Source organism: Panthera tigris, chromosome B1 (assembly GCF_018350195.1).
Source record: "Panthera tigris isolate Pti1 chromosome B1, P.tigris_Pti1_mat1.1, whole genome shotgun sequence".
Taxonomy (NCBI): domain Eukaryota; kingdom Metazoa; phylum Chordata; class Mammalia; order Carnivora; family Felidae; genus Panthera; species Panthera tigris.
In genome coordinates, this window is record NC_056663.1 from 142,053,487 (window position 1) to 142,079,927 (window position 26,441).

Consider the following 26,441-nt stretch of genomic DNA (forward strand, 5'->3'; position numbering starts at 1 on the left):
ATACCAAAGTATTGTGCTGCTGACCAAGACAAAATGAAAATCATTCTCATTTCAACTGACTTCTGTTGGCCTGAAAAATCAGAAACAAATCCAGCATCTGACTTTGGCTTGGTTGTCTTTTCTTCAAGGCGAAGGGAGGCTTTTCAAGCCAAACATAGCACGTGGGGGAAAGACTGTTCCACATATGCACACAGAGCTTTCAATACCATATTTCTCCGTAAAAAACAAATGCTCTAGTATAACAATGTTTGAGCAGGGTAACATGAGAAGGGCTGAATGGTCGATGACCATGTAAAATGTCAACCATGCCTTTAGAAGAACAGGAAGCTACCCCAATACTCATCACCCTTTTGCTCAAGCTACTGTCTTGAAGCGTATGACACTACCATTTTTGTAGTTGAAACAACTGAAATCAACTATTTCATGTGGTTCAACCCAACACTAGGAAACTGCAGAAAGGTAATAAATTGCCACATTTTCCTGTTGAGTACCTAACTGGTTTTTGCTTTCTAAAAATAGTATGGAAAGGTAGGCTTTTGGAAAGAAGCGTGCGAAAACTGACACAAAAACGGCACCAGAAATTTTAACAATAAAAATGTTTTGGGGCGCCTGGGTGGCTCAGGCAGTTAAGTGTCTGACTCTTGATTTTGGCTCACGTCATGATCTCACGGTTCCAGAGATCAAGCCCCCTGTTGGTGTCTGTCAGTGTAGAGCCTGCTTGGGATTCTCTCTCTCCCTCTCTCTGCCCCACCCCAACTGGCACACACTCACTGTTTTGCTCTGTTAAAAAAAAAAAAAGTTCTAACAAGGACAAACTAAATCAACAGCCTAGGAAGATCTTTTCTACCTATTCTGTTTACTAAACACCTGACTTCTTTGTTTTTCTGAAAGACTGTCCAATTGCCACAAATAAATCCTGGAAGACACATTTTCCTATAGGCAGGAAGAAGAAGAGAGGAAAAGAAAGGAAGGGTTGGGTTCCTGCTGGACAGGAAAGAGTTAATGAGAACTTTCAGCCTCAGCCCAACTCCCCAGGCCTCAGTTTCCTCATCTCAAAGGAAGTCCCTGGATTGGGTGACCTCTGAAGTCTGTCCTGGCTCCAGCGCTAACAATTTATTGGGATTTGGTAACAGACCCTATTCTACCTATCTCCACTTGCATTTCACATCATCCTACTGCCAAACTCATAAATAATTTCACAGCCTGTAAGGAACAGCCATTAACTGTCATTGGACCTAAACCAAAAAGAAAAAAAATCCAACCCCGTTCACTATATATAGCACACGTTTTTGCAGAGGGACGTTGGCACTGGACACCAACACTCAAGAGTCCCCCCTGCTCTCTCGTTGTGGGCCCTAGACACACTGTACGAGGTCCTGCTTCTCCCAATCTGATCTACAGCTCAAACCTGTTAGGAGATACCCTGTTAAGGAAACCATTTTCCTTACTGCCTTCAAGTAATTGCTTCACTTCTGTTTTAAAAACAAGCACATTTTCTAGAAAAAATGCTTTACTTATTCAAATCTGAAAGCATTTAAAAAGACACCCCCCCCCAAAAGTTAATGGCTTCTTTATTCAAATACAAGAAAATATAAATGAATTATCTTCAATGGAAATCAGATTGCTGACTGGCAGTCTCAGCCCACGAACATGTTTATGTGGCCCACACAGTATTTTAAAAATATTTGACTTAACTGCCAAAATTTTCAGATGGGGAAATTTCACCTCGAACTCTAAATGTCCGTGTTCTCTTGAAAAACTGAAAACTATGGTACCACTGAGGTCCTCATTTGGCCAGGTAGAGCTAAGAGGTGGCCCATTTACAACATTTAACTGAAGAATCTGAGGGTTGTCCTTTTCGGTACTTTTTTTTCCTCTCATCAATAGGCCAAATAATGAAGCTGGTCAAAAATGGTTTATTTATATCTCTCCCTTACTATTTTACCATGCCATAAATAATTCAATCCAGAACCAAACTGAGGCCTATCAAAGCTGTGATAAACCACTGTTCATTAACTATTTTAAAGAGAATACATAAGGCAAACTTCTATTTTTTATTAATGTGATGGCTACATCAAGTTCAGCACTTTTCTAACTGTAATAAAGTGTAAGCATTAATTGAGACCTAGATTACATGAATTTATTTTCTTTTTCAAGATGCGTTATTGCTGGGTTTAAATTTTGGTTTTTTTCTAAATCTGTGAACTTAATATAATAAGAAAAATCTGCTACTCATACTAATATTTCACCCTCTTTGCTGAAAATAGTTGCTGTATTTCCCAATCAGGTCATGGTCATTTTACAAGCCTTACTAGTTACTTGTTTTTACCCTGCATGAAAAGGACAGTAGAGATAAGAAAACCCATTTCACTGGAGTATTTGCAAAAAAATGGCATAAATCCTGAGTCACAGTAACATCAACACATAGGGTATTAACCAACTATTCGCTTTCTCCAGGAACTATGCAATAAAAGCAAACTGGACAAAGCTGCAATGTAGATGCTGAGATTAGACATAGCTCTTCCCTCTCTCCCAGGAATGTGGTTAACAGAAGCTCAGGGAACAACTCCTGGAGAGTTAACTATGGAAAAGGAATGGCATCCTGTTGCAACAGTAAGCTTGCAGTTGTTCAGAATGTTGCTGAAATTTTTAATAGCTCTTATTCTGAAACATATCATCTTTTTCCATCAATAAAACAGCTGAGCCAAGGCCTGGGCACATTTCTGATGATACAAGATCCTTTACCATCACAAATTCTTCCTCTTAAATCCTAAGTTCCAAATTTAGAATATACATATTCTGCACAATATCATAAGGAAGAAAATTATTATTAGCTCCTAAATTCAACTACAAAAGCACAGTAACAATTCTTGCTTTACGTTGTGAAGGAAAAAAAGCACTTTTAAATATCAATGATGCAAGCATTATTCCCTTCAATGTGTCCACATGATCAAAATGTGCTTGCTACAAGAGTTTCTTTTATAAACAGAAATACAGAAAATAAACAGGCATTTCCTATAATAATATACACCAGTAACAGGCATAAATTCTCAACCCATAAGAGAAAATTTTGTTATTGACACAAACATTTCTCTCCAAAAGAGTATCTATAATACCTCAAATAGACTTAGAAAAAACATGTCTGCTCTAAAAGAGGCCCTAAGAGTCTGCCGTTTTAAAAAGTAGGTAAGCATGACTTAATGCTACAGTTTTACCTCAGCCAGTCAGCTGATCAGGCCAGGGTGACAGACCAAGTGCTGGGCCACTCAAAGGGAGCTCAGAACAAGCTACTCCTCTCTGGAAATAAACATTCTGAGGAGATTGGGCTAAAGCCAAATGATCCTCAGCTTGCTTTCCACCTTTAAAAATCCTATGACTCTATAGCACTGTTGGCATTCAATAAGGTTCCATGATAAACACTCCGTATGAATGTTTAAATGATTAAATTATCCATGAACCCGAAGCTCAAGAAAAGCACATGTAACCAAGCTTGGGGCAGTAACTGTTCCATCTATGCACTCATGCCTGGCCATTCATTACAATGATGGTGATGATGAAATATCTCAACTACAGAGAATATCACTCATCTATATACTCAGTACCTATCTTTGACAAACTATAACTTTTACCATCCATACACTTGAAATTTTTTTTGTCTTTTGTTTTAAATCACAAATTCACTTTGAAGATCCCTGAATACCTCTTCCTGATGCCATGTTCCTCCTACCCCCAGGTCACCAGCATAGCTCTTAAAACAAAATGAGATCAGACTGAGCCTGGGATTTACTCCAAAATAACTAGGGGCGTGGTGGCGGGGGGGGGGGGGGGGGGGGGCGCGCTGACTGGCTGGAGCAAGAGCATATGACTCCTGATCTCAGGGTTACAAATTTGAGCTCCATGCTGGATGTAGAGATTACATAATAATAATAATGATAATAATAATAATAATAATGATAATGATAATAGTTTTTAAAAAACAAACTTGGGGTGCCTGGCTGGCTCAGTTGGTACAGCATGTGACTCTTGATCTCAGGTTTGTATGTCGAAGCCCCAAGATGGGTATAGAAATTACTTAAAAAATAAAACCTTGAAAAACAAACAAGGGCGCCTGGGTGGTTCAGTCGGATAAGCATCAGACTTGATTTGGGCTCCGGTCATGATTTCACGGTTTGTAAGATCCAGCCTCACATAGAGCTCCGTGCTGACAGTGTGGAGCCTGCTTGGGATTCTCTGTCTCCCTTTCTCTGTCCTTCCCCTGCTCAATCTCTCTCAAAATAAATAAACTTGAAAAAACAAACAATTTGGGGGGTCAGGATGAGGAGAGAGGAGGTTAGAGAGAAGGGGTAAGAGATGATATAAGAATGGCCTAGGTGATAGGATAGAAGGGTTGAGTATACCTTCTCTCTTGTGTAATGTTTGGAATTTTTCTTAATAAAGTTTTCTAAAATATGAGAAAGAAATATCAGATTATAAATACTTCTAGACCATACTTCTTGTTTTAAATTTTTTTAATTTTTTAATCTTTATTTATTTTTGAGAGAGAGAGAAAGAGACAGAGTATGAGTGGGGGAGGGGCAGAGAGAGAGAGAGGGAGACAGAATCTGAAGCAGGCTCCAGGCTCTGAGCTGTCAGCACAGAGCCTGATAACGGGGCTCGAACTCATGAACCATGAGACCATGACCTGAGCAAAAGTCAGATGCTTAAACTACTGAGCCACCCAGGCGTCCCTTGTTTTAAAATTTTTTAATTTTTTATTTTTTTAAATGTTTATTTATTTTGGAGAGGGAGAGAGACCACAAGCAGGGGAGGGGCATAGAGAAAGGGAGACAAGAATCCGAAGCAGTCTCCATGCTCTGAGCTGTCAGCATAGAGTCCAACGTGGGACTCAAACCCATGAACCACAACATCATGACCTGAAGTAAAGTTGAACGCTTAACAGACTGAGTCCCCCAGGTGCCCCCTAGACAATACTCGTAAAGTTCACTGTTCAACATGGTAGCCACTAGCCACATGTGGCTATTTAAATTTAAATGCAAATTAATTATAATTAAACAAGATAAAAAAAATCTAATTCTATGGTTGCACCAGCCCCATTTCAAGTGTTCGATAGCTACATATGGATAGTGAATACATACTGGAGAATGCAGTAATAGAACATTTCCATCATTGCAAAAAGTTCTGACAGCATTATTCTGCAGACTAGGGTTGTATCTCCATTTGGAAAGAAGCTGTAACCAGTAGTTAGAAGACTTTAACTCATTTACCATGGCAAGTCTGAGTCCTGATCCATCAAATAGGAGCTGAAAAGCTTGGGTTCAAGAACAGTGTCTACTCAGACTACCTCATAAGAAAACTGTAAAGATCAATGTTTACCCAATGAAAGCTAATCAACAAGAAAAATGTGTGGAATTGTACAATTTCAATTAGGACACCACTGTAGTGGGTGCAAGGAGTTCAATGGCAAAGGCAATGTGCAAATTAGCAACATTCCAAATGTATGTTTAAAGACAAAAAAAAAAAAATCTGAAAAATAATTCCAGTTTTAGTTTGAGAAATAACACATTTCAGTATCCAATTTAAGTTTTCCCTCCCACTCCCTTTATTTTGGAATAAAAAACAAAGGATTGGAAAAGGCTTTGAAAACAAAGAAGTATATAATAAACAATCAAGTCATTCCAAAAGGCAGAGGTACAGACCTATATCGCCCACCCCCAAAAAAGTCTAAACCAACCTCAGAGTGAAAGCAAAGGTAAGATATTTGGGGAAAACTGGAGAATGAATCTGTTTGGTTTGTGGTATTTCCAAGGATGTCCCCTACATTATCAGAAACTGCCTATGGGATAGGCTCAAAGTGAAGAGATGATGTGAATAACTCTGATGAGTTGAAGAACTTTCAGGCAGATACTTAAGTTAATCTGGGCCCATAAAATTGCTGAACATTAGCTCACAAGAAGTTGCCTCAAAAATTTTTACCTCATTCTTCCAATCTATGCAGTATAGGCCACAAAATTTCTTTTTCAAAAACAGTTTTAAGCTTTGGCCCAAGTTCACAGTTCATGTATCAAAAACATTTTCCCCCATACACTCTGTATCTAGTTTCTAGATTATAAAATATGTAACTGATTTGAAATGGGTACATTAAAGAAATCACAGAACAAAGTAAGCACTATACATTCAGAGACAAGTACTTCCATCCTGAGAGACTGTGGGTTCCTCTCCAATGAAGTAGAAATGAAAATTATAGAAAAGATTAGATGATGCATTCAGTTTTCTTCTTTTCTGAGCATAGCTCTTAATAGTTTGAAGTCTTCCCTCCAATAAATAGTAAAACCCTGATTAAAGAAATATCAGTTTGTTCTCAGCGTATTTTTTTTAATTCCAGAGGAATTTGGTATGTTACCAAGTAACATTCACACTCCCTCATTTGCATAAGGTACAAGAGTCCCAAACCAGGAAACAAGGTGTTTTCATCAAAATGCAGAGGCCTGAGACTAGGGCTTGCACATATAAAGCTCTTTGGGGAAATGATCCAAAGGAACAGGAGTGGGGACCGAGAAGTATGAAACAGAGAAGGAGGCACAGTCATCCTAAACATATGTATATGGAGCTAATCACACTGTGGGCTGAGGCTAGGGCCCATGTGGGACCCTCTGAGGAGCCATATATATTGTGCCTCAGAATTGTCCAAAATTAGTGACAAAAGAGAGAAGTATTTGTCCACCAGATTCCATCTCCCATCAGGCAAGTGTTGGCCCATGGGATGGAAACGCCCTTGGACAGCCAGATGTGTACATAGGTCAAAATAGCGAAGCAGAGCCCAGGTGGCTACAGCAGAGAAGCCTGGGGGAGAAAGCTATAGATATGAGGTCTACACCTGCCTGAAACGCACACAGCAACAGCATGAATTACATAAAGGTGGACTGAGAGGAAGCAGGCTGGCACAAGTCTTATCCAAAGGATCAATTTTGTTCATTCAGTCACATGTTTATTAACCAGGGGGGAAGGCGGGGGGGGGGGGGGGTGCACAACACAGTCTCTCCCTGCAAATCTGGAAGTAAGGCTAAGAATACATGAATGTGGTCAAGGCTAGCAGAACATATGTTTGTGGTAATGAGAGATTTATTTTTTTTTTTAATGTTTTAATGTTTATTTTTCAGAGACAGAGACAGAGAGTGAGTGGAGGAGGAGCAAAAGGAGAGGGAGACACAGAATCTGAATCATGGCTCCAGGCTCTGAGCTGACAGCACAGAGCCCCCACATTGGGCTCTAACCCACCAACCAGGAGATCATGACATGAGCTAAAGTTAGGTGCTCCACTGACTGAGCCACCCAGGCACCCCTGAGAGATTTTTTTTAAAAACATTCACAGCTATATTTGATCATTCCTGTTTATGTATGTATGTATGTATGTATGTATGTATGTTTATTTATTTTTGAGAGAAAGAGAACACAACCATGCTAGAAGCAGAAAGAGAGGGAGACACAGAATCCAAAACAGGCTCCAGGCTCTGAGCTGTCAGCCTAGAGCTGGACACAGGGCCTCAACCCACAAACCACGAGATCATGACCTGAGCTGAAGTCAGATGCCCAACGAACTGAGCCACCCAGGTGCCCCATTCCTATTTATTTTAAATAGGGTCTTGAAGAAAGGAGTGGTGAGGGTTGGGGTGGAGACTCCAGAACACCATAAAGGTGACACATGAGCATTGCAGGCAATCACTGCTGCAGGAATTCAGAGACAGAAAAATTACCAAAACTTGGATGGCGAGTCAAGGCTTCGAGCAGACAGTATATTGGATCTATGCCTCAGAGGTGTGCTCTGATTAGAAAAAGGGAAGACTGCATTTTAGGTGTGTGAGAGAAGGGGCAAATGCTCACTTCCTGCTGGGGTGGGGTGCGGTGGGTTGGCAGTTCTGGCTGGAGCCCAGTCTTTGGTATAAAGTCATTATTAGTTCCATATTTATTTCCTTTTTATTGAGGATGAATGTTTCACACATCACTGAAAGCACTTTGTATGTCTTAACTTATTTAATCCTACAAATCTTTGAGGAAGGTACCATTATTATTTTATAGCTGACGCATGAGATGTACACAAGGTATGTAACTTGCCTAAGATCACAGAGATGGTTAAATGGCAGAGCCGATACCCTAGAACCCAAGCAGTCTGACTGTAGAGCCTATGTTCATAATCCAAATGTGATATAGTACTACTGCCTCTCAGTGAGAGAAAACAAAGCAAGAAAGAGAAGGGTGCCATCTGATGCATCTGCATTTAGGAACAGATGGGCTGGGAAAGGACAGATTTGGAACCATCCCAAGGGAAATAATTCTGTCAAGCAGCTGGAAGTCCTAATGGCCTCAAAACCATTTCCCAGAGAGTACAGTCCCAGAGTTGGGGCCACCAGAGAACAGCACAGAAGGTCTTTCAGAAGGTCACCACCCATCCCTTACTTAGTTAGGATGCTACTGCAAACTCACGGTGAGTGAACAATAGGAATAATCACATCCTCTGCCTTCAACTCATTCTGGCTGCTTAACACACACACACACACACACACACACACACACACACACACACACACACACACACACTATTCCTCAGCATTCTACCATGTCCAACTAGAATCAGAACAGGACAGAGAGTGGGAAAAATCATTACAGACTGGGAAAGACTTTTCAAAAATAATGAGGACCCTTGGCTCCGTAGCAGATTCCCTGACTAGGACCCTTGGCTCCATTGTAGATTCCCTGACTAGGACAGTATGGTGAACTGTTACTATTCAAAATAATCACCCCCACCCCAGCCCAGGATGGGGAATTAAATCCTCATTCCAGGGCCCTCAAGTCTTGGTCAATTGACTGGCAGAGCCACTCTTTGCAGAAGGATTATCCATCACCATCTTGCTGAATTTAGGAGTGAAAATTTACTTTAGCCAATGAAATTCATGTAGAAGTGACCCATGGTAAGAGCTTGATAGTTCAGGGGTCAGTATATCTTTTTCCTCTGCCACCAGACTGGCAAGGTCCAGATAGAGGACCTGGATCCTGGGGTCAGAACAGCATGGAGATCTCAGAGGATGAATCAAAGATTGTGGTTAAGAAATAAACCTTTGTTGTGTAAGCCACCAAAATTTGGGACAAATGCGTTACTTCAGCATACGTCAGTCTAACAGACCGACACAAATTGTAGCATAAGTTAGTCTGACAGACCAACACAAATTGTAGGTCTATATGTATATTGGTCTAAGAACCTTGGTTCTAAAGCCTAGTGCTCCCAGTAACTGGCTGTACACATTAGGTGTTAGTTTCTTTGTTCCTCAGTTTCCTTGTCTATGTTACTTCTTGGGAATTTTGTAAGGATAAAGTGAGATAATTATCTTGACAATTCAAATAAAATTTAAAAATCAAGATGCCAAGAAGGCTTGCTGTGCACAGAGGTTTTTGTTTTTTTTTAAATTAACTATAGTTAATATACAATGCTACATTAGTTTCAGGTGCACAACATAGTGATTCAACAACTCCATACATTAAGCTATGCTCACCATAAGTGCAATTACCATCTGTCACCACACAACACCATTACAATATTATTGGCTATATACCCCATGCCGAAAGTCTCATTCCTGTGACCCATTCACTCTATAACTGGAAGTTTGTATTCTCTTCATCTCCTTCACCTATTTTGCTCATCCCCCAACCCCTTCCCCTCTGGCAACCATCAGTTTGTTCTCTGTATTTATGATTATGTTTGGCATCTTGTTTGTTCATTCACCTTGTTTTGAAGATTCCACCTAAGTGAAATCATATAGTATTATCTTTCTCTGACTTATTTCACTTAGCATAATACCCTCTAGGTCCATCCATGTTGTCACAAATAGCAAGATCTTTTTTATGGCTGAGTAATACTCCATTGTGTGTGTGTACACACACACACACACACACACACAAAACTTCTTTATCCATTTATCAATGGATACTTAGGTTGTTTCCATATCTTGGCTACTGCAATAACATAAAGGTGCATATATCTTTTTGAAGTACTGTCTGTATTTTCTTTAGGTAAATACCCAATAGTGGAATTACAGGATCATATAGTATTTCTATTTTTAATTTTTTGAGGAACCTCCATACTGTTTTCCACAATGGTTGCACCGATTACATTCCCACCAACAGTGCATGAAGGTTCCATTTTCTCTATATCCTTGCTAACACTTGTTATTTCTTATTGTTTTGGTACTGACAGGTGTAAGGTGATATCTCATTGTGGTTTTGATTTGCATTTCCTTATGATTAATGATGTTGAGCATCTTTTCATATGTCTGTTGGCCATCTGCATGTCTTCCTTGGAAAAATGCCTATTCAGGTCCTCTTCTCATTTTGTAATTGATTTTTTTGGGAGGGTGTTGAGTTGTGAAAGTTCTTTATATATTTTGGATATTAACCCCTTATTAGCTATTTCATTTGCAAGTATCTCATGCCATTCAGTAGGTTGCCTTTTAGTTTGGCTGATGGTTTCCTTTGCTGTGCAAAAGCTTTTTATTTTGGTATAGTCCCAATAGTTTACTTTTGCTTTGTTTCCTTTGTCTCAAGAGACATATTTAGAAAAATGTTGCTAAGGTCAATGTCCAAGAGATTACTACTTCCTTTAAAGAGTTTTATGGTTTGAAGTCTCACATTTATGTCCTTAATCCCTTTTGAGTTTATTTTTGTGTATAGTGTAAGAAAATGGTCCAGTTTCATCCTTTTGCATGTAGCTGTCTGGTTTTCCCAGCACCATTTATTGAGGAAATTTTCATTACCCTATTGTATATTCTTGCCTCCTTTGTAATAGATTACTTGGCCACATAAGTGTGGGTTTATTTCTGGGCTCTCTATCCTGTTCCATTGATCTATGTGTCTATTTCTGTGTCAGTACCTTTTATTTTAATTACCATAAGTTTGAAGTGTATCTTGAAATCTGGGATTGTGATACCTACAGCTTTGTACTTTCTCAAGATTGCCCTATTTGAAGTCTTTTGTGATTCCATACAACTTTTAGGATTATCTGTTCTAGTTCCATGAAAAATACTATTGGCATTTTCCTAGGGATTGCATTGAATCTATAGATTGCTTTGGGTAGTATGGACATTTTCACAATATTAATTCTTCAAATCCATGAGCATGGTATATCTTTCCATTTGTGTCATCAATTTCTTTCATCTTTAAAAAAAATTAAAAATCAGGATGCTGAACAGCTTCCTGTGCACAGATGGTTTTGGTTAAGCCTTTTCCTTTCAACAGTAGGTCTGAGTAAATGTAATGGGCACCCTTAATGATACTCACAAAATTTATATTGACATGAAAACAATACACAAAGGGATGTAGTGAATGAAAAGGTGTTAAGTCTTAAGAAAACCATAGCTTTTAATAGACTTTACTCCTACTTTCATACAATCCTATGGTTTTTTTTAATATTCTTTATGGAGAACACTGTTGGACACTTGTAGTCCAAGATAGAAGGGGTCCTACCATTCTTCCACCCTTTAGGACTCACTTGCTTCAATGTTTAAGAAAATAAGACTTTGTAGTTCTACATCTTGAGGAAGGCCTCAATACAGAAGACTAAACAGAGGAAGACCTATGCTGGGGATGTTGTCACTGGATCCCTCCTCCTCTTTGTGTGTTTCCTCTGTCTTCACTTCCTCTATTCTTAAGGATGCGATCTGGTCATGAAAGGAATCAACTCCTCTATCCTTTCTCATCTCCCCTCTATTCTACTGAATCCTGAAGAATTCAATACTCTGCAGACTTTCAAGGTCTATCAACCAATTCCAAGAATCTGAGATATCTTAAGTTGGGGCACAGGGTGGGTAGGATATAAAATATCTTTAAAACTGTGTAGAAAATATGCACGTGTCTTAAAGAATACACTGCATTATCTGGTCTCCTCCCACCTGCCTCGACTCACATCTATTTTCTCTACCCCACCCTGAACAGTGACGTCATAGGTGGATTTCCTCAAAAGGCTGTCTCACACCCAGAGCTTTGCAGGAGCTATTCCCTTGGCTTAGTACACTTTTCCACCTCATTTTCCTTACTCATCCTTTTGCTTCCTTACCCATCCTTCAGAGAAATTTTTAGAGAGCAGCAGGGATGGCATCTCAAATACTCAACATCATAACTTCAGCATCTGCTCAGAGAAAGTATGAAAGAAATATCTGATGAAGCAGATGGATTAGGAAACTAAGAATGGCTATTGATGTGTTTAGGTTGTTGTGGGTTGTTTTGTTTTTCAATTTCTAAGCTATCTGTATTACTTCTATAAGAAAAAACTTATGAAGAAAATCATAAATTCATCCCAAAGTAATGTTACTTAACTATCAAAACAGGTATGTGTATACACACACACACACACACACACACACACACATTTTTTGGAGACATAATTCCCTTATAATTAATACTTGCTAGAAAATGGAGTTTGACATTACTTACTATTATTTCAACATTCACACAGGCTGAATGTCACAGGCATATGGGTGTACTATCACTACAAAATGTCTTTACTTCTCAAGTAGTTTTAAATTATAGCTATGAAGGTCAGTTACCAGAGCCAAACTTGTTCTTAACAAGTAGAATTTTTATATCCATTCAATCAAAGAGTCCCTCACATCTTTCTGTGCCTATTCATTTGCAGATAGGAGTAGAAATTGTAACTGGGCTCCTCATATCATGCATTCACATGTGACACCCATCTTCATATGCTTTCCAATTTCTTTAGGCTAAAAGATGTGACTTGCAGCAGGGCCACATAGCTGAGGAAGTTCCATATGGAGGAGATCACATCCTTGAGCATCTTCCCTTTCACCTCCTCAGAGTCCAGCTTTGGCACAAGCCCCTCAATCAGAAACATCTCGGCTTTGCTTCCCCAGCTTTCAGCTGCCATACTCTATTCTTTTCAGAGGCTGATGCTTTATGCTATGTATTTTTTCACCACAATTTTTAAAATGCAAAAAAAGGAGGGGGGCATGAACAAAGCTTCTGCTTGTTGGATACCAAAGACATTCTTTTTGGAACATGAAGCCTGATCAACCTCTTCATCTCAGCCTGCCCCTCCCACAACATATCACACTCAATCCCACACGGTCACAGTTCAGCAGGTGGACAGAATGCAACCACATAGGTCAAGTTCCTGCATCCTTTGACTTGAGCAAGACACTCACACTCAGTGGCATGGATCCTTAAAAAGGTGGCTCTAATGCCTTGGTTCTGGCATATGAGGGTAAAGACTCCTGATTTCTACCTGAGACCAGCCCTGAGAGGACACAAATTTGATTTCATATCACCCAGCAAAATTATTTTTAGAAGCCTGTCTCTATCACCTCAGCCCAAATATTGGTTTTCATGTTCCACAGTGGTTGCATTGATAGGTTGCCAGCAGGCCTGAGTGGGTCAGAGGCAGTACTGCTTAGTTGGGAGGGAGTTTTCTGTCAATCTGGATTTAAAAAACAACAACCACAAAGCAGGTATCAATTATATTGTAAAGTAGATCTCCTTAGGGAACAGGATAGAAGCTTTGGATCTGCTGGGTCTTTGTTTAAATAATGGTTCACTTCACTGACCCCAGTTGAGACAGGTCTAGCTAGCACTATGAAAGAGTTTTCAATAAATTATAAAATCCAAAAGCAGCCCATACCCACCCCACCCCCAGTCAAGTTTAAGGTCCTATAAAGAGAAACACTGGCTTAGAAAACTCTATACCCTGTCCCACAGGAAGTCTAAACCCAAAGATCATTATCAGCTGTGGCATCATCAGTGGACATAAATACTAGGCCTTCTGGCAATCAATCAAAGTAGGACATCCAAATCATTCGCTCCTTTGTCTGGACACAGACAGAGGGTGGCCCCTTTGAAAGCACTAAGCATTGGTGTCAATTATATGGGTGTCCAAAAAGACAGGGTCTAGCAGACACACAGTTTGGTTTCTAAGTCACAGTTTTTAGATGGGTTAAGCTTACTTGTGTAAATCTCACAAAGTTGATGAAAACGTGCTAACAATCTAATAACTCTTACATCAGGATGGTGGGGTATGGGTAGTTTTGTTCTTTTAATCGATTTCCACGGGTCTGTTTTTCATTGCAATGTAAACACTTCATTTTTAAGGAAGATATTTTAAAGCATAAAAAAAAAAAAAACTATAGCTTTCAAAGATTTGAAAAGGACAGATTACTACACCTCAAACACTTCCAGCATTCCTTAATAATTGCTTATAGAGTCTCAGTGTGTATAATTTATACCACTGACAGAATTTTAATTTTTAAAGACCTCCCCCTAGATGACAGTCCCTTTATCATTTAGATAGCCATCCCGAAGACCTTTTTCAGCTCCATTAAGCTTTTGCCAGGTACAAAAGAGCCAGAATCCCTCATGCAAGGACCACAGCATCAAGTCTTAGAAATGGCAATTTTGTAACACGGGAAAATAACGTTTCACTGTCAGTCCTCACCCTCCTCCTGCTGAAAACAGACCATATCTTCAGGAACCATCTCTAATGATTCCCAGACAAGATCTTTACCTGCATCATAAGTGTTGACTCAGCAACAGGCACATAATTTCCTTTCTCCCTAAATGGCTTACATACTCCATACTCACTGAAGTTCATCACTTCACTACGCATAGACACTAAATCTCTCAGAAAATAAAAGCTCCAGGTAAAAAGAGAAGGTCTCTCTTGTCCACTGATGTAACCCTGGCTCCCAGAACAGTACCTGGCACATAGGAGGTACTCGGTAAATACTTTTAAATGAGTGAATGAACTTGGTTTTTCCATTTCTTTTGGCTCCACAGATAAAAGAATAATTAAATAGGTTTCTTGAAGGATATCATGCGAAATCTCCATCGCTGCAAAAGTTTAAATACATACCATCTGTTAGGGATAAAGTAAGAAATATTTTTGCATTGGGAAGAAGGCTGAACTGAATAATCTCTTAAAGTTCCTTTCAACTCCTAGGCTATATAACTTGAACACCACACCTTAAGAGAGAGTGGATCAGCTACATAAAGCCTGATTCCCAAGTAGAGTAAATTACCATGTTCTGTTTAAAAGAAAGATAATAGCTGTCCTGGGACTTGGATGCAAAAATACTAACTCACCCAAAATGTGGACACATCCCTAAGGGAGAAATGCTCTCGTTAATCATTAGTTATATTCTGAAACAGATGTGCTTTAGGGTCTTCTCAGAGCCAAGCAGCAACACCATCCAAGAGAAAATGGAGACACTAGGGGTTGAGATTAGAACAAAAATAAACAGTATCACACTAAACTCAAACTTTTGTTTTCCAGCCAACAAATCAACTTAAGAAACATCTTAATTCAGCCTTAAGGTTTAAATGGTTATAACTGAATATAACCAATTCATAAGACAGAAAATACTGCATCTGACATACAAGGTTTTTCCCCAGTAAAATCTCATATTTACCTAGGATATCACACAAAGACATTCAAGTTCAAGAATGCCTAACATTGAGAGTAAATTATTCTAACTGAACTTTCCTTCAATCTGGATGGGAGAGGCAGTTTGTAGGGAAAGGAGATCTATTCATGTTTCCCTAAACAACTTTTTTAAAAAGTCTAAATTCTAAAGGAGTAACTAGGGAAACTCCATTCATACATAGATCAACTTTGGAGTGGTTCTTTTCTCTCAACACACCCTTCCTTTCATTTGTTCAAATCAGAGAATAGATAAAGGAACAGGAGGGGCAGAGAATTCTAAGATGAAGGATGTAGTGTTGATCCCTTGGAGCTGGATTTGGATAAAATGTATTCACGAGGGTTGTTTTGAAGGTACGACTATAGGCACCACACTTAAGGCAAGAACTGAATGAACAAAGTAAAACAAGTCAACAATTCGTTGGAAATGTATGAAAAGACTTTTCAACTTTGTAGTCAACTTTTGATCACCCAGACCACGGCTCAGTCCAAAAAAAAAAAAAAAAAAATGTCTTCTGTTTTTAAACTGCAATTTAATCTTAATTCCAGTGACAACGGGGAATGTGCAGAGAAAGCAGTTACCTCCTCTGTACACAAACTCTTTTTGGAATCTCCTCTATTATTTGAATAAGAGGTCTTAGAGAAGAATTCTGTGGGATTAAGCTCACATCTGGTTGGCAGACCTGGTGTTGGATATGATTATGGCCACACAACTAAATCTCAAATCCACATACTGTTCCTATTTAACTGACATATATGAACTAACTAATTTATAGAAAATGTGCAGCAAATTATTTCTTCCACCTCCCCCAAGCCTCAAGAATGCACCAGCAATAGGTGTTACTGAACACCCCCCCCCCAAATTTGCATTCCTAGACACTCTCCAATTATCTCAAGCAGTTATCAGTTATTTTAGTTATGGAAATATGTGCCCTGGAAATAAGTACAGTGTGGGGACGGTGAGAGAGAAGGGAGTAATTTAACCAGATAAACTTGACCTCTCTGTACCTCAATTTCCCCCACCAGAAAAATAAAGGGATTAGCACAGAGACTATGTAAATTCCCTCAGTAACAATAATCCAGGACCACTAATTATCAAGGGCACAATTTGTGTGCAAGAGGAAACCTGATTCTTAAGCGTCAGGTCATTAAATATTAGAGTATAAAATGCCCAAAAAACCCAGTTACACTTCAATAGGACCACAGCACATTGTGACAGTGGAGAACGTCTTTGAAAACACGCCTGCAGCCAAACCACCAAACCGAGTTAAAGCACGCAGAAGGACCCCGCGAAGTTCCCGGGGCGGGGTGGGGGCGGGGGCAGCAAAAGGCGCGTGTATCTGGAGAGGAGTTCGAGGAAGAGCTTGGAGTCCGAGCACAGCCTTGCATTCCTGGGGCTTCGGAGCTTCCAGTACGCCTGTAAGTCTTTCGTGTGGAACCACAAGACCTCTCAAGCCACCACCTGCGGCCACACAGTTGTGGGAGGGAGAGGAGAAAAGGAAGGAGGTAGAGCGGGAAAAACCTCGCTCGAGGCGCGCCCCAAAACCGGTGGTGCGAAAGTGGACTTCGAACATCGACAAAGAAATGGGGAAAGAGAAGGAAGGAGGACTCCGCCTTTCCCACCCGGCTCTGCTCCTTTCAATAAAAAAGGAAGGGCCGCCGCCGTCCCTCCCCCCCACCCCCCCTCCGCCTTTCACCCTAGGATGCGGAGCACCGACTGAGACCGCACCCTCAAAGTCCGGCTCTGAATCGCGAGCTGAGTCTTGCACCCCACCAGGCGCTGCCCCTGCCCGGCTCGTGAATTTGGGGCGGGAGCGCACCCTCGGTCCTTCGCTCGCCCCGAGCCGCGGGGCACCGGGTTCTCCACTCGCCCGCCCTAACCTTCCTCTTCCTCGCGTCCGCGCCTCCTCGGTTCGCCGCCCCCGGTCTTCTAACCTCGGAGCATTTAATACTTCCACCCACCACGACAAGGGGGCCTTGTGAAAACTTTGTGTGTGTAGCTAGGGCTTTTGTCCACATCCTGGGCAGGGCCAGGTCAGCTGGGTGGGTGCCTGGGGGTGTCCCGGCTCTCACGATGGGGAAGCCACCACGGAAATCCCAGCCTTCCATTTCTGACCCGCTTCTACGGCCGTGTGACAGCGCGCTTCGGGGAACAATTCCCATGCCCTGGTCGCCCCTCGGCGAGGGGGAGTCAGGAGGAAACCCCCGCACTCGGTGCCTCTCTCGACTGTCACGAGAGAAAAGGTGTGCACGCCGAGAGGGAGGCAGCCGAGAAATACCGTGCCTGAAAGAAACCTTTTAAAGGGAAAAGAGGGAAGGGGTCCTTTCTCTCCCACATCTCGGGAACCCGGGCGCGATGAGGCGATACACTGTTGCATCACGTAGTAGCCCAGCCTCTAGTCTCCTAGCCCTCCCCTCAGCTCCAGACGCGCGCCCAATCTCACGCACACACCCACAGCCGCCACCATCCGGAGCCCCGGCCCGGGCCCCGGTATTCCCCCCCGGCACCCGCCTGAAAGCGGGGACCACCCAGTGCCGGGAGAGCCGCGGGCAAGGGTGGTGAGGCCCCAGCACTCACAGACGGTCTCCCCACGGCCACGGCCATCGCGGCTGCGGCTCCGACTCCAGCTGCGCCCGGGTGCTCTCCGCCAACACTGGCTGCTGCTCCCGCTCGGGCTCCGGCTCGCCTCCCCCGCGCCTCCCTCGCGGCTGCGCTCTGCCAACACCCGGCTCCCGCTCGAAGCCAGCGGCATCTGCTCCCCCCACGCCGCCGCCCCTCCCGCTTTATTAGAGCAACATGGCCACCCGCCTGGAAGGGACCATTTGCTTCCCCGGGAAGGGGTGTGAGTCTGCGCGCCGGGGCTGAGGCGGTGGGAGGGGGGATGGCGTGCGGGCCTCCAGCCGGGGTCAGCGGGCTCAGGCCGCAGGACTCGCCCTCAGCGAAGGTAGTCGTGGGCCCCGAAACGACCCTCTCCAGTGCCACCGAGACTCCCGCAGCCTGTACTCTGGCCGCCACCCCCCCGCTCCACCACGTGCTGGAGTCCGAGTAAAATCCTGGGCGCGGAGGTCCTAGCCTCGGGTTCAGCCACGCGCTTCACCAAGCAGGAGAGGCTGCGGAGAAGGTGAAGGGACACTGGGGCTAGACGGGTCTGCGGGGACAGCGTCTCGCGGCCAGTTAGCCCAGGGCAAGCACGCTCCACCCGGAGGAACCCGCTTGGAAGGGCTGCGGGCCAACCTGGGAGAGAGAGAGCGGTGGGCGACCGAGGTGGGGCTGGGCAGACCCCCACGAGGAAGCATTGCCCCTCCACAGTTCTTTTCATAAGGGAGAGACTAAAAGGCTGGAAGCTGTCCCTAAAGCGCGCGGCTGGGTAGGGGATCACATGGAGAGGAAGAGGCCATAGTAGTTGCGGCTGCGGACGACCCAACCACCGCCGGCTGGAGAGGAAGAAAAGGACGCCCCCGCTGGAGAATTCACGCAGCTGTTGGCAGCCCCAGAGCGTGGGGCCAAGGCCTTCCCCGGGTGCAGCGAGAGCTCGTTGGTCACCCGTGGGGGCTCAGCCGACCTTATTTGATTGCTGGAGACAGACCCGACGACGCGGAGGCACGCGGGCGGGAGTGCGGCTGGGGAGGGGCTCGGCGACAGCGCCGGGCGGGTGACCGTGAAGTCGGCGCGACTCCGGCCGCGTGGGGCTGGAGAACTCCTCCGTTGTGGGGAAGGACTTGCGCAGCAGATGTTGGGGCGTTACTGCGTGTCTGTGTGGCGGACGGAATGGCAGGGTTCTGGCGCGTGCTGGGTGGCGAGGTGTGCTAGAGCTGCTGTAGGTGACCGCGGCCCCTCGTGGAGCGGGAGGGGCGGGCCTCGAGGACGAGGTAATTGGGCATAGCAACCTGTCCGCGGCTGGATTGGAGAGCGGGGAAAGTGTGGTGCGGAGGTGAAGGGTGGTGATCAGCCCACGCGATCGCGCCCTCAGGGAAAGCCTGGGCCTATTGAATTAGGTGAAAGACAAACCGCCTGTTTAGACTGAGGCGCCTCGGAGTCTGACCTAAGCGCCCAGGTTTGTAGCGGCTTTGCGTCTGCCTCTGTCCACCCGCCCCCACCCATCCACCCACCCACCGTGGGCCGCAGGATTAGAACGTGCCGCCTTTGGCTAAGGATGAGTGGGCTCCGGGCGTGGGCCCAGCCGCTGTGAAGCAGACGCTGGGTTGCCCCGGGAAGGGTTGAGGGGCTCGGTGCTGAATTCCACCCGCAGGGCTGAGAGTACCGATGAAAGAAAGATGAGGATCTCTGAATGGAGACCTGTTGTGCGTGTGGGCGGGCCCAGACTAGCAGGGAACGAACCTAGTCAGTTTTGACCAATATCTGCCCCCTTGACTTCAAATCTTTTGAAGAAATGGACCAACATTTATGCCAGGCATACAGTAGGCACTACGTGTTGAATTCAGATGACCGTGTGGATGGGTGACGTGCAAAGGGAAGGGGAAAAGAGAAATACTTTGATCTGCTGTCTGTATATAGCCATTTTTTCCTTCTCCCTTAGGGAGGATTAGACAGTGGCACTGCCCACGGACCAAAGGTCTCACGTAAACCCTGTAAAAAAACATCGCTCTTCACCTTGCCAACCAGATGTAAGGGCAATTGGAAACCAGCTCTCCATTTTGTGTTCTGTTGACCAGGCCAGATAGCAGGATTTAATTAATTGTTTTTATTTTTATTTACTTCTTCGGTTCGTGTTTATGTTGAAAACCTCAGATTAGACTGTAAGACTATGAACTCGCTACTTGGTGGGTGGGTTAGTTTATTCTCATCACAAAAGCTTAAAGTCACTTATTCCAACAGCTCAACTGTTGGAAGAAAGCCTTTTAGGACAAAATGATCCCAGTTTACCCCACTTCTGCCTGAATTTTTTCACTGACAAGGAGCATTGCCTTAAGTTCCCCCCCCTCTCTGCTTTTTGTTTGTTTTGGCAGGTAGGCATAAATATATTTAATACAAATACAGTTTTATTACTTTTGGCCAAGAAGGCTATTTCAGAATGTCATTTCTCATTATGAAGCTATTTAAATAATCATTCTACAACCAGACCTACCTAGGTTCAAAAATCCTGGCTTTACCACTTCATAACTGTGTGACCTTGGGCGAGTTACTTAACCTTTCAGCACTTCAATTTTCTCTCTTAAAATCTGTTTAATAATAGCTCTTCCGTAATAGAGTTACAAAGGGATTAGATTACCTTTTTAGATTATACTGTGGTAAGAACTAAAAATTTTTAAATGCAGATGCCTCTCTGACTCTTAACCAGTGTGCAGTCTGCTGAGAGACAGATGTTTAAACAATTCTGCTAGATAAGACAAATCCTAGAAAAGATATGAATTATGGGGGCGCCTGGGTGGCTCAGTTGGTTGAGTGTCTGACTTCAGCTCAGGTCATGATCTCACAGTTTGTGGGTTTGAGCCCCATGTCAGGCTCTGTGCTGACAGCTCAGAGCCTGGAACCTGCTTTGGAATCTCGCTCTCGCTCTCTCACTGCCCCTCCCCTGCTCGTGCTCTGTCTCTCAAAAATGAATAAACATTAAAAATTTTTTTAAAAAAAGAAAAGATATATGAATTATGGGATTTTAAAGTATGGTAGAAGGAACTATTCACTCTGTCAGAACAGGAAAGGGTTCACCAAGGAAGTGGAGCAGGAGAGAGAGCAAGAAAGACATTCTACTTTGTTCCTTTAGCCCTAGGAGTAGTAACGGCTTCTTAGTGTTACTAATTTTGGGATGACTTGCCATCTCTTATTTGTCCTTCTAACTTTGCCTACTTCAGCGCTTCTCAAATATTAGTACCTATGAGTCACCTAGGGATCCTGTTTGTTTATTTTTTTAAGTTTATTTATTTTGAGGGAGAGAGAGAGAGCAAGCACACGTGGGAGAGGGGCAGAATCCCAAGCAGGCTTTGCACCATCAGTGCAGAGCCCAATGCGGGGCTTGAACTCACCAGCTGTGAGATCATGACCTGAGCTGAGATCGGGAGGCTTAACTGACTCCACCACCCAGGTGCCTCTTAGGGATCTGTTTAAATGCAGATTCTAATTCACTAGGTCTATGTGGGGCCTGAGAGTCTCCAGTTCCCTCTGGCTCCCAGGTGATGCTGATACTGCTGGTCTGGTAATCAATCATACTAGACTAGCAAGGGTTTACAGTTGATAAGCAGTTCCTTTATTTAAGTTTCTTTGTTTGAAAAATCTGCATTAAATTGTTTTTTCCACTAAGAACCTGGTAGATATAGATGGAAACACACAAAAACTTGAAATTGTCATCCATGAGCTCAATCTCTTTTCCTAATTGTGAAAACATTTGTTAAAAAATTCATTCTGGGGGCACCTGGCTGACTCAGTGAGTAGAGCCTCTGACTCTTAATCTCAGGGTCTGTACATTGAAGCCCCACATTGGGTGTAGAGATTACTTTTTAAAAAATTCATTCTAAACATTGTAAATTTACCAGTAATTCTCAAATTTTCTCTTGCTTTTTATGCTCCTTGAAAATCAGGACAATATTTGCCCCTCTTTAGTCTTCTGGCATTTCTTTTCTCTGGCTTTCCAAAGCTGACTGTATTGATTCCACAATCACTTATGCTAAGTATTTCATGGATAATTCATTTAGGCCTGGAAAGTTTAACTCACTTAAAATAATTGGTTGCTCGTTAGCCACATTGGATTTTAGTAGCCTTTTAATCATTAAAATAATTTTTTTTCATTAAAAAATTACTGTCTTTAAGAGAGGAGACAAAAATTGAGGGGTCTTGTCCCCCCCCACCCCTTTTTGTCATTTGATAGCATTGTATCCTCAGAACCCAAGAAGTGGCTTTCATCCTTTCTTGTTCACCCTCTTGTGGCAAGCATTACTTGAAAAACAAAAAAATTCTGGAAAGTCCTTGGTATTCTTTTTTTAAAAGCAAAAATTATGTAAGCCTACAGTATTCATCCTTGTAGGCTTGTGCTACTCTTTAATACATGCTCTTTTAAAATCTGATCTTGTTAAGAAACACCCTGTGAAATGACATGCTCCCTGGAATATGAGGCCTTGGACACTGGCCACTCTCTTTGGCAGCCAGCCCTGGAGTAGGGTCAGTTCCCCTGTTGTGGCACCCCTAATTATCAGATAATTCCTTTCTCCCTGGGAGCAGTCATTTCCATGTCAGTTATTATTTCTCTTTGTGAGCCTAAAAAAAGTATGTAGTTGAAGTCCCTCTGACTACTAGATGTTGCCACGGAGAAGAGAATCCTATATATGCACCTGTATATTATGACAGCAATATCGCTTCTATATTCTCACCTTTTGTCTCAACCTATTTGCTAGCTACCATTCCACCATTATCAGTTTCCACCAGCTGAATAATTCTATTGCATGGGGTTACTCTGCACCTACATTTCTTGTCTTGTAGACTTGTTCCTTTTGAATGAGGTAATACTTCCGTATTTCAGCCATAGGTTCCTTGTTATTTCATCTGCCAATATCTGTTCAGTTGCATTCATTTCCTTCTGTTAAGTTTTCCAAGTTCTGTTTGCTTTGCCATTAATTCTCCCTTTTCAACCTGAGATTTCAAAAATGACCAGCACTATATTCCAAGTTTCTTCTGTTTTCATTTAGTCCATCTAGATCAACAGAAGTGGATATCAGTCAGTTGGTATGATAAATTTTAGCGGATTATGCTTCATGCCTCGCCATTATACTTTTTAGAAGAATAATAGAGTCGGCCATTGCAAGGCTTCCTCCATATTCATCCATAGCGAAAAACATGGGCTTGGAAGTCAGAACAATAGGGGTCATGTTCCTGCACTGCCAAATATCATATGCTATGCAGTTTTTTAAATTGATATATTGATTTGGGTATAGGCTATTTCTATAGTAAAAACACCCCAGGCATGCCTGGGTGGCTCAGTCCATTAAACGACCCACTCTTGATTTCTGCTCGGGTCATGATCTCACAGTGGTGAGTTCAAGTCCTTTGTTAGGTTCCACTCTGACTCTCTCTGTCCTTCCCATTCTCTCTCTTTCTCAATAGGTAAAATAAACTTCAAAAAAAAAAAAAAATTGTTGGGGTGCCTAGGTGGCTCAGTCAGTTGAGCATCTGACTTCAGCTCAGGTCATGATCTCACGATCCGTGAGTTTGAGCCCCACATCAGGCTCTGTGCTGACAGCTCAGAGCCTGGAACCTGTTTCAGATTCTGTGGTCTCCCTCTCTCTCTGACCCTCCCCCATTCATGCTCTGTCTCTGTCTCAAAAAAATAAATAAACGTTAAAAAAAATTGTTAAAGAAAAGAAACACCCCAAAAGTCAGTGACCCGAAAAAGATAAATGTTTATGTCTGATGAAAAGTTCAGGAGGTGGTGAGCAGTCCAGAGGCCTGGCAGCTGTGATTCTTGAGGCCATCCAGAAGTCCACATTCCTTGTTGCAACCTTGTTGCTCCATCGAGTTCTGATTATTACCTTGTACACTCTGAATAAAGCTGGTTCACCAACACCGTATCCATAGTCCAGCCCGTGGGAAAGATGAAAGAGATGAAGAGGCAACGGAAGGAAAGCAATTTCCTTTTAAGGAAGTGACCTGGTCATAGTATGCGTCACCTCTGCTCACAATCCATTGCGAAAACTCGGTCACACAAATGTACTCAGGTGCAGGGGAGGCTAGGATTTGTGATCTCTTATATGACACCAAATGCCACGCTAAAAGGAAGAAATGAAAAATAGATACTGGGGGAAATCAGTCTCAGATGTAATATATTTACATAGTTTAAATTTTGTTTTAATGTTTATTTTTGAGACAGAGAGTGAGTGTGTGTGGGGGAGGGGCGAGAGAGCCAGAGACACAGAACCTGAAGCAGGCTCCCGGCTCTGAGCTGTCAGCACGGAACCTGACGGAGGCTCCAATTCGTGAGCTATGAGATCATGACCTGAGCCAAAGCCGGACGCTTAACCAAGTGAGCTACCCAAGCGCCCCTATATTTACGTAGTTTAAAAAAATAATATAAAATTGTGTACAATGAAGTCTCCCACTCCATATACCATCTGTCCAGTCCCCATCCCTTTCCCTGACAGATAAATAATTTATTAGTGTCTGGTATATCTTTCCAGAGTTTTCTTAAAGCAACTTAAAGCAAATTTAAATATATATTATTTCTTACCTTATCCCAAGTTTTACATAAAAGAAAAACCACACAGATCATTCTGTACCTTATTTTGTTTATTTAACACTATTTTGCACATCCTTTTATATGACTGACTAGTTATCTTTCTTATTCTTTTATACTGTTGCCTAGTACTTTTAAGGCTGTATCATCATCTATTTAATAGTCTCATTGATAAATTCAGGGTTGTTTCTAATCTTTTACCACTACAAATGATGCTAAAATAATAACCTCGTGTTTGTAATTTTGAACATGAGAAAGCATATCTGTAAGATACATTTCCAGAAGTAAGATTAGCCGATCCTATGATACTGAGCCAGTCTCTTGATCTCGTTAAGTCTCATTTTCTGTACCTATAAAATGAAGTTCATATTTACCTCATAGATAGGGTCATTATGATAATGAAATAACTAAATATAAAGTTATTCTATGATAGTATCAAAATCATAAAATAGAGATACATTTATGAAAATATGCATAAGATTTGTACTCTCAAAACTACATAACACTGCTGAGAGAAAGGAAACCTAAACTGAGAAATATACCATGTTCATGGATTAGAAGACTCAATATTTTTAAGATGTAATTCTCTCCAAATCAGTCTATGGATTTGGTGTAATCCCAATTGAAATCCCCAGGAGCTTTTGTAATAGAAACTGAAAACCTGATTCTAAAATTTAATGCAGAAACACAAAAGACCTAGGATAACTAAAATAATTTTGAAAAAGAACAAAATAACAAAGTTGGAGAACTTAAACTACTTAATTTCAGGGTTTACTAAAAAGCTAAAATAATCAAGACATCGTTGAATTGGCCAAAATATAGTCACATAGTTTTTGAATGATTCAGAGAATCCAAATATAGACCCACACATGTATGGTCAATTGAATTGTGATAAAGATGCCAAGGTAATTCCATGGGAAAGGATAGTCTTTTCAAGAAATCCTACTAGAACCATTACATGTCCATATAGACAAAAAGAACCTCAACCTTTATTTTACTTATACACAAAGATTAAATCCAAGTGGGTCATAAACCTAAATGTAAACACTAAAACTAACATTTGGGGTGCCTGGCTGGCTTAGTCAATGGAGCATGCAACTCTTGATCTTAGGGTCATGAATTTGAGCCCCATGCTGGGCATAGAGATTACTTTTTTTTTTTTTAATTTTTTTTTTTTTAACGTTTATTTATTTTTGAGACAGAGAGACACAGAGCATGAATGGGGGAGGGGCAGAGAGAGAGGGAGACACAGAATCCGAAGCAGGCTCCAGGCTCTGAGCCATCAGCCCAGAGCCCAACGCGGTGCTCGAACTCACGGACCGCGAGATCGTGACCTGAGCTGAAGTCGGACGCCCAACTGACTGAGCTACCCAGGCGCCCCAAGAGATTACTTTTTTAACAAGTAACACTTCTAGAAGAAATCATAGGAAAATTTTAATGACTGGATTAGGCAATAATTTTTTAGGACACAGAAAGCACTAACCAATTGGACATTATCAAAATTCAAACTTTGGCTTCTCCAAAGAAACTATTAATAAAATGAAAAGGCAAGCCACAGATTGGAAAAAAAAAAAATCTGTAATACTTAGTTTTCTTAATGGGCAAAACACATGAATATACACATCATAAAACAAGATACATATTTGGCCAAATGTGCATGAAATGACACTCAACATCATTATCTTTAGGGAAATGCAAATTAGACTACACACACACACACACATATCACCTACTAGAATGCTGAAAATCAGAAAACCTGGCAATACTAATTGTTAGGGAGGATATGAAGTACCTGG

At 42.2% G+C, this 26,441-nt stretch overlaps 2 protein-coding genes across 9 annotated transcripts in view; both read right to left on the reverse strand.

The window, feature by feature from the left end:
- Positions 1-18,180, reverse strand: part of SEPTIN11 (septin 11) — a 92,095-nt gene extending 73,915 nt beyond the window's left edge. For 5 of the 8 annotated variants that reach the window (XR_006216932.1, XM_007074798.3, XM_015542191.2 and 2 more), the window contains exon 1: positions 18,048-18,179. Coding sequence is in view for 7 of the 8 variants with exons in the window: in XM_007074798.3 (XP_007074860.1) it covers positions 18,048-18,074 (27 nt within the window). In the remaining variant the exon portion in view is untranslated. Of the gene's footprint in view, positions 1-18,047 lie in introns of all 8 variants that reach the window. The other 3 variants (XM_042984338.1, XM_042984340.1, XM_007074796.3) reach the window with 2 other exon arrangements.
- On the reverse strand, positions 12,421-13,560 carry LOC122238010 (mitochondrial import receptor subunit TOM5 homolog). Its single transcript, XM_042984343.1, has one exon. It carries the CDS (start codon positions 12,923-12,925, stop codon positions 12,737-12,739), a length of 189 nt encoding a protein of 62 aa, XP_042840277.1. The 5' UTR covers positions 12,926-13,560; the 3' UTR covers positions 12,421-12,736.
- Positions 18,181-26,441: the final 8,261 nt, after the last annotated feature.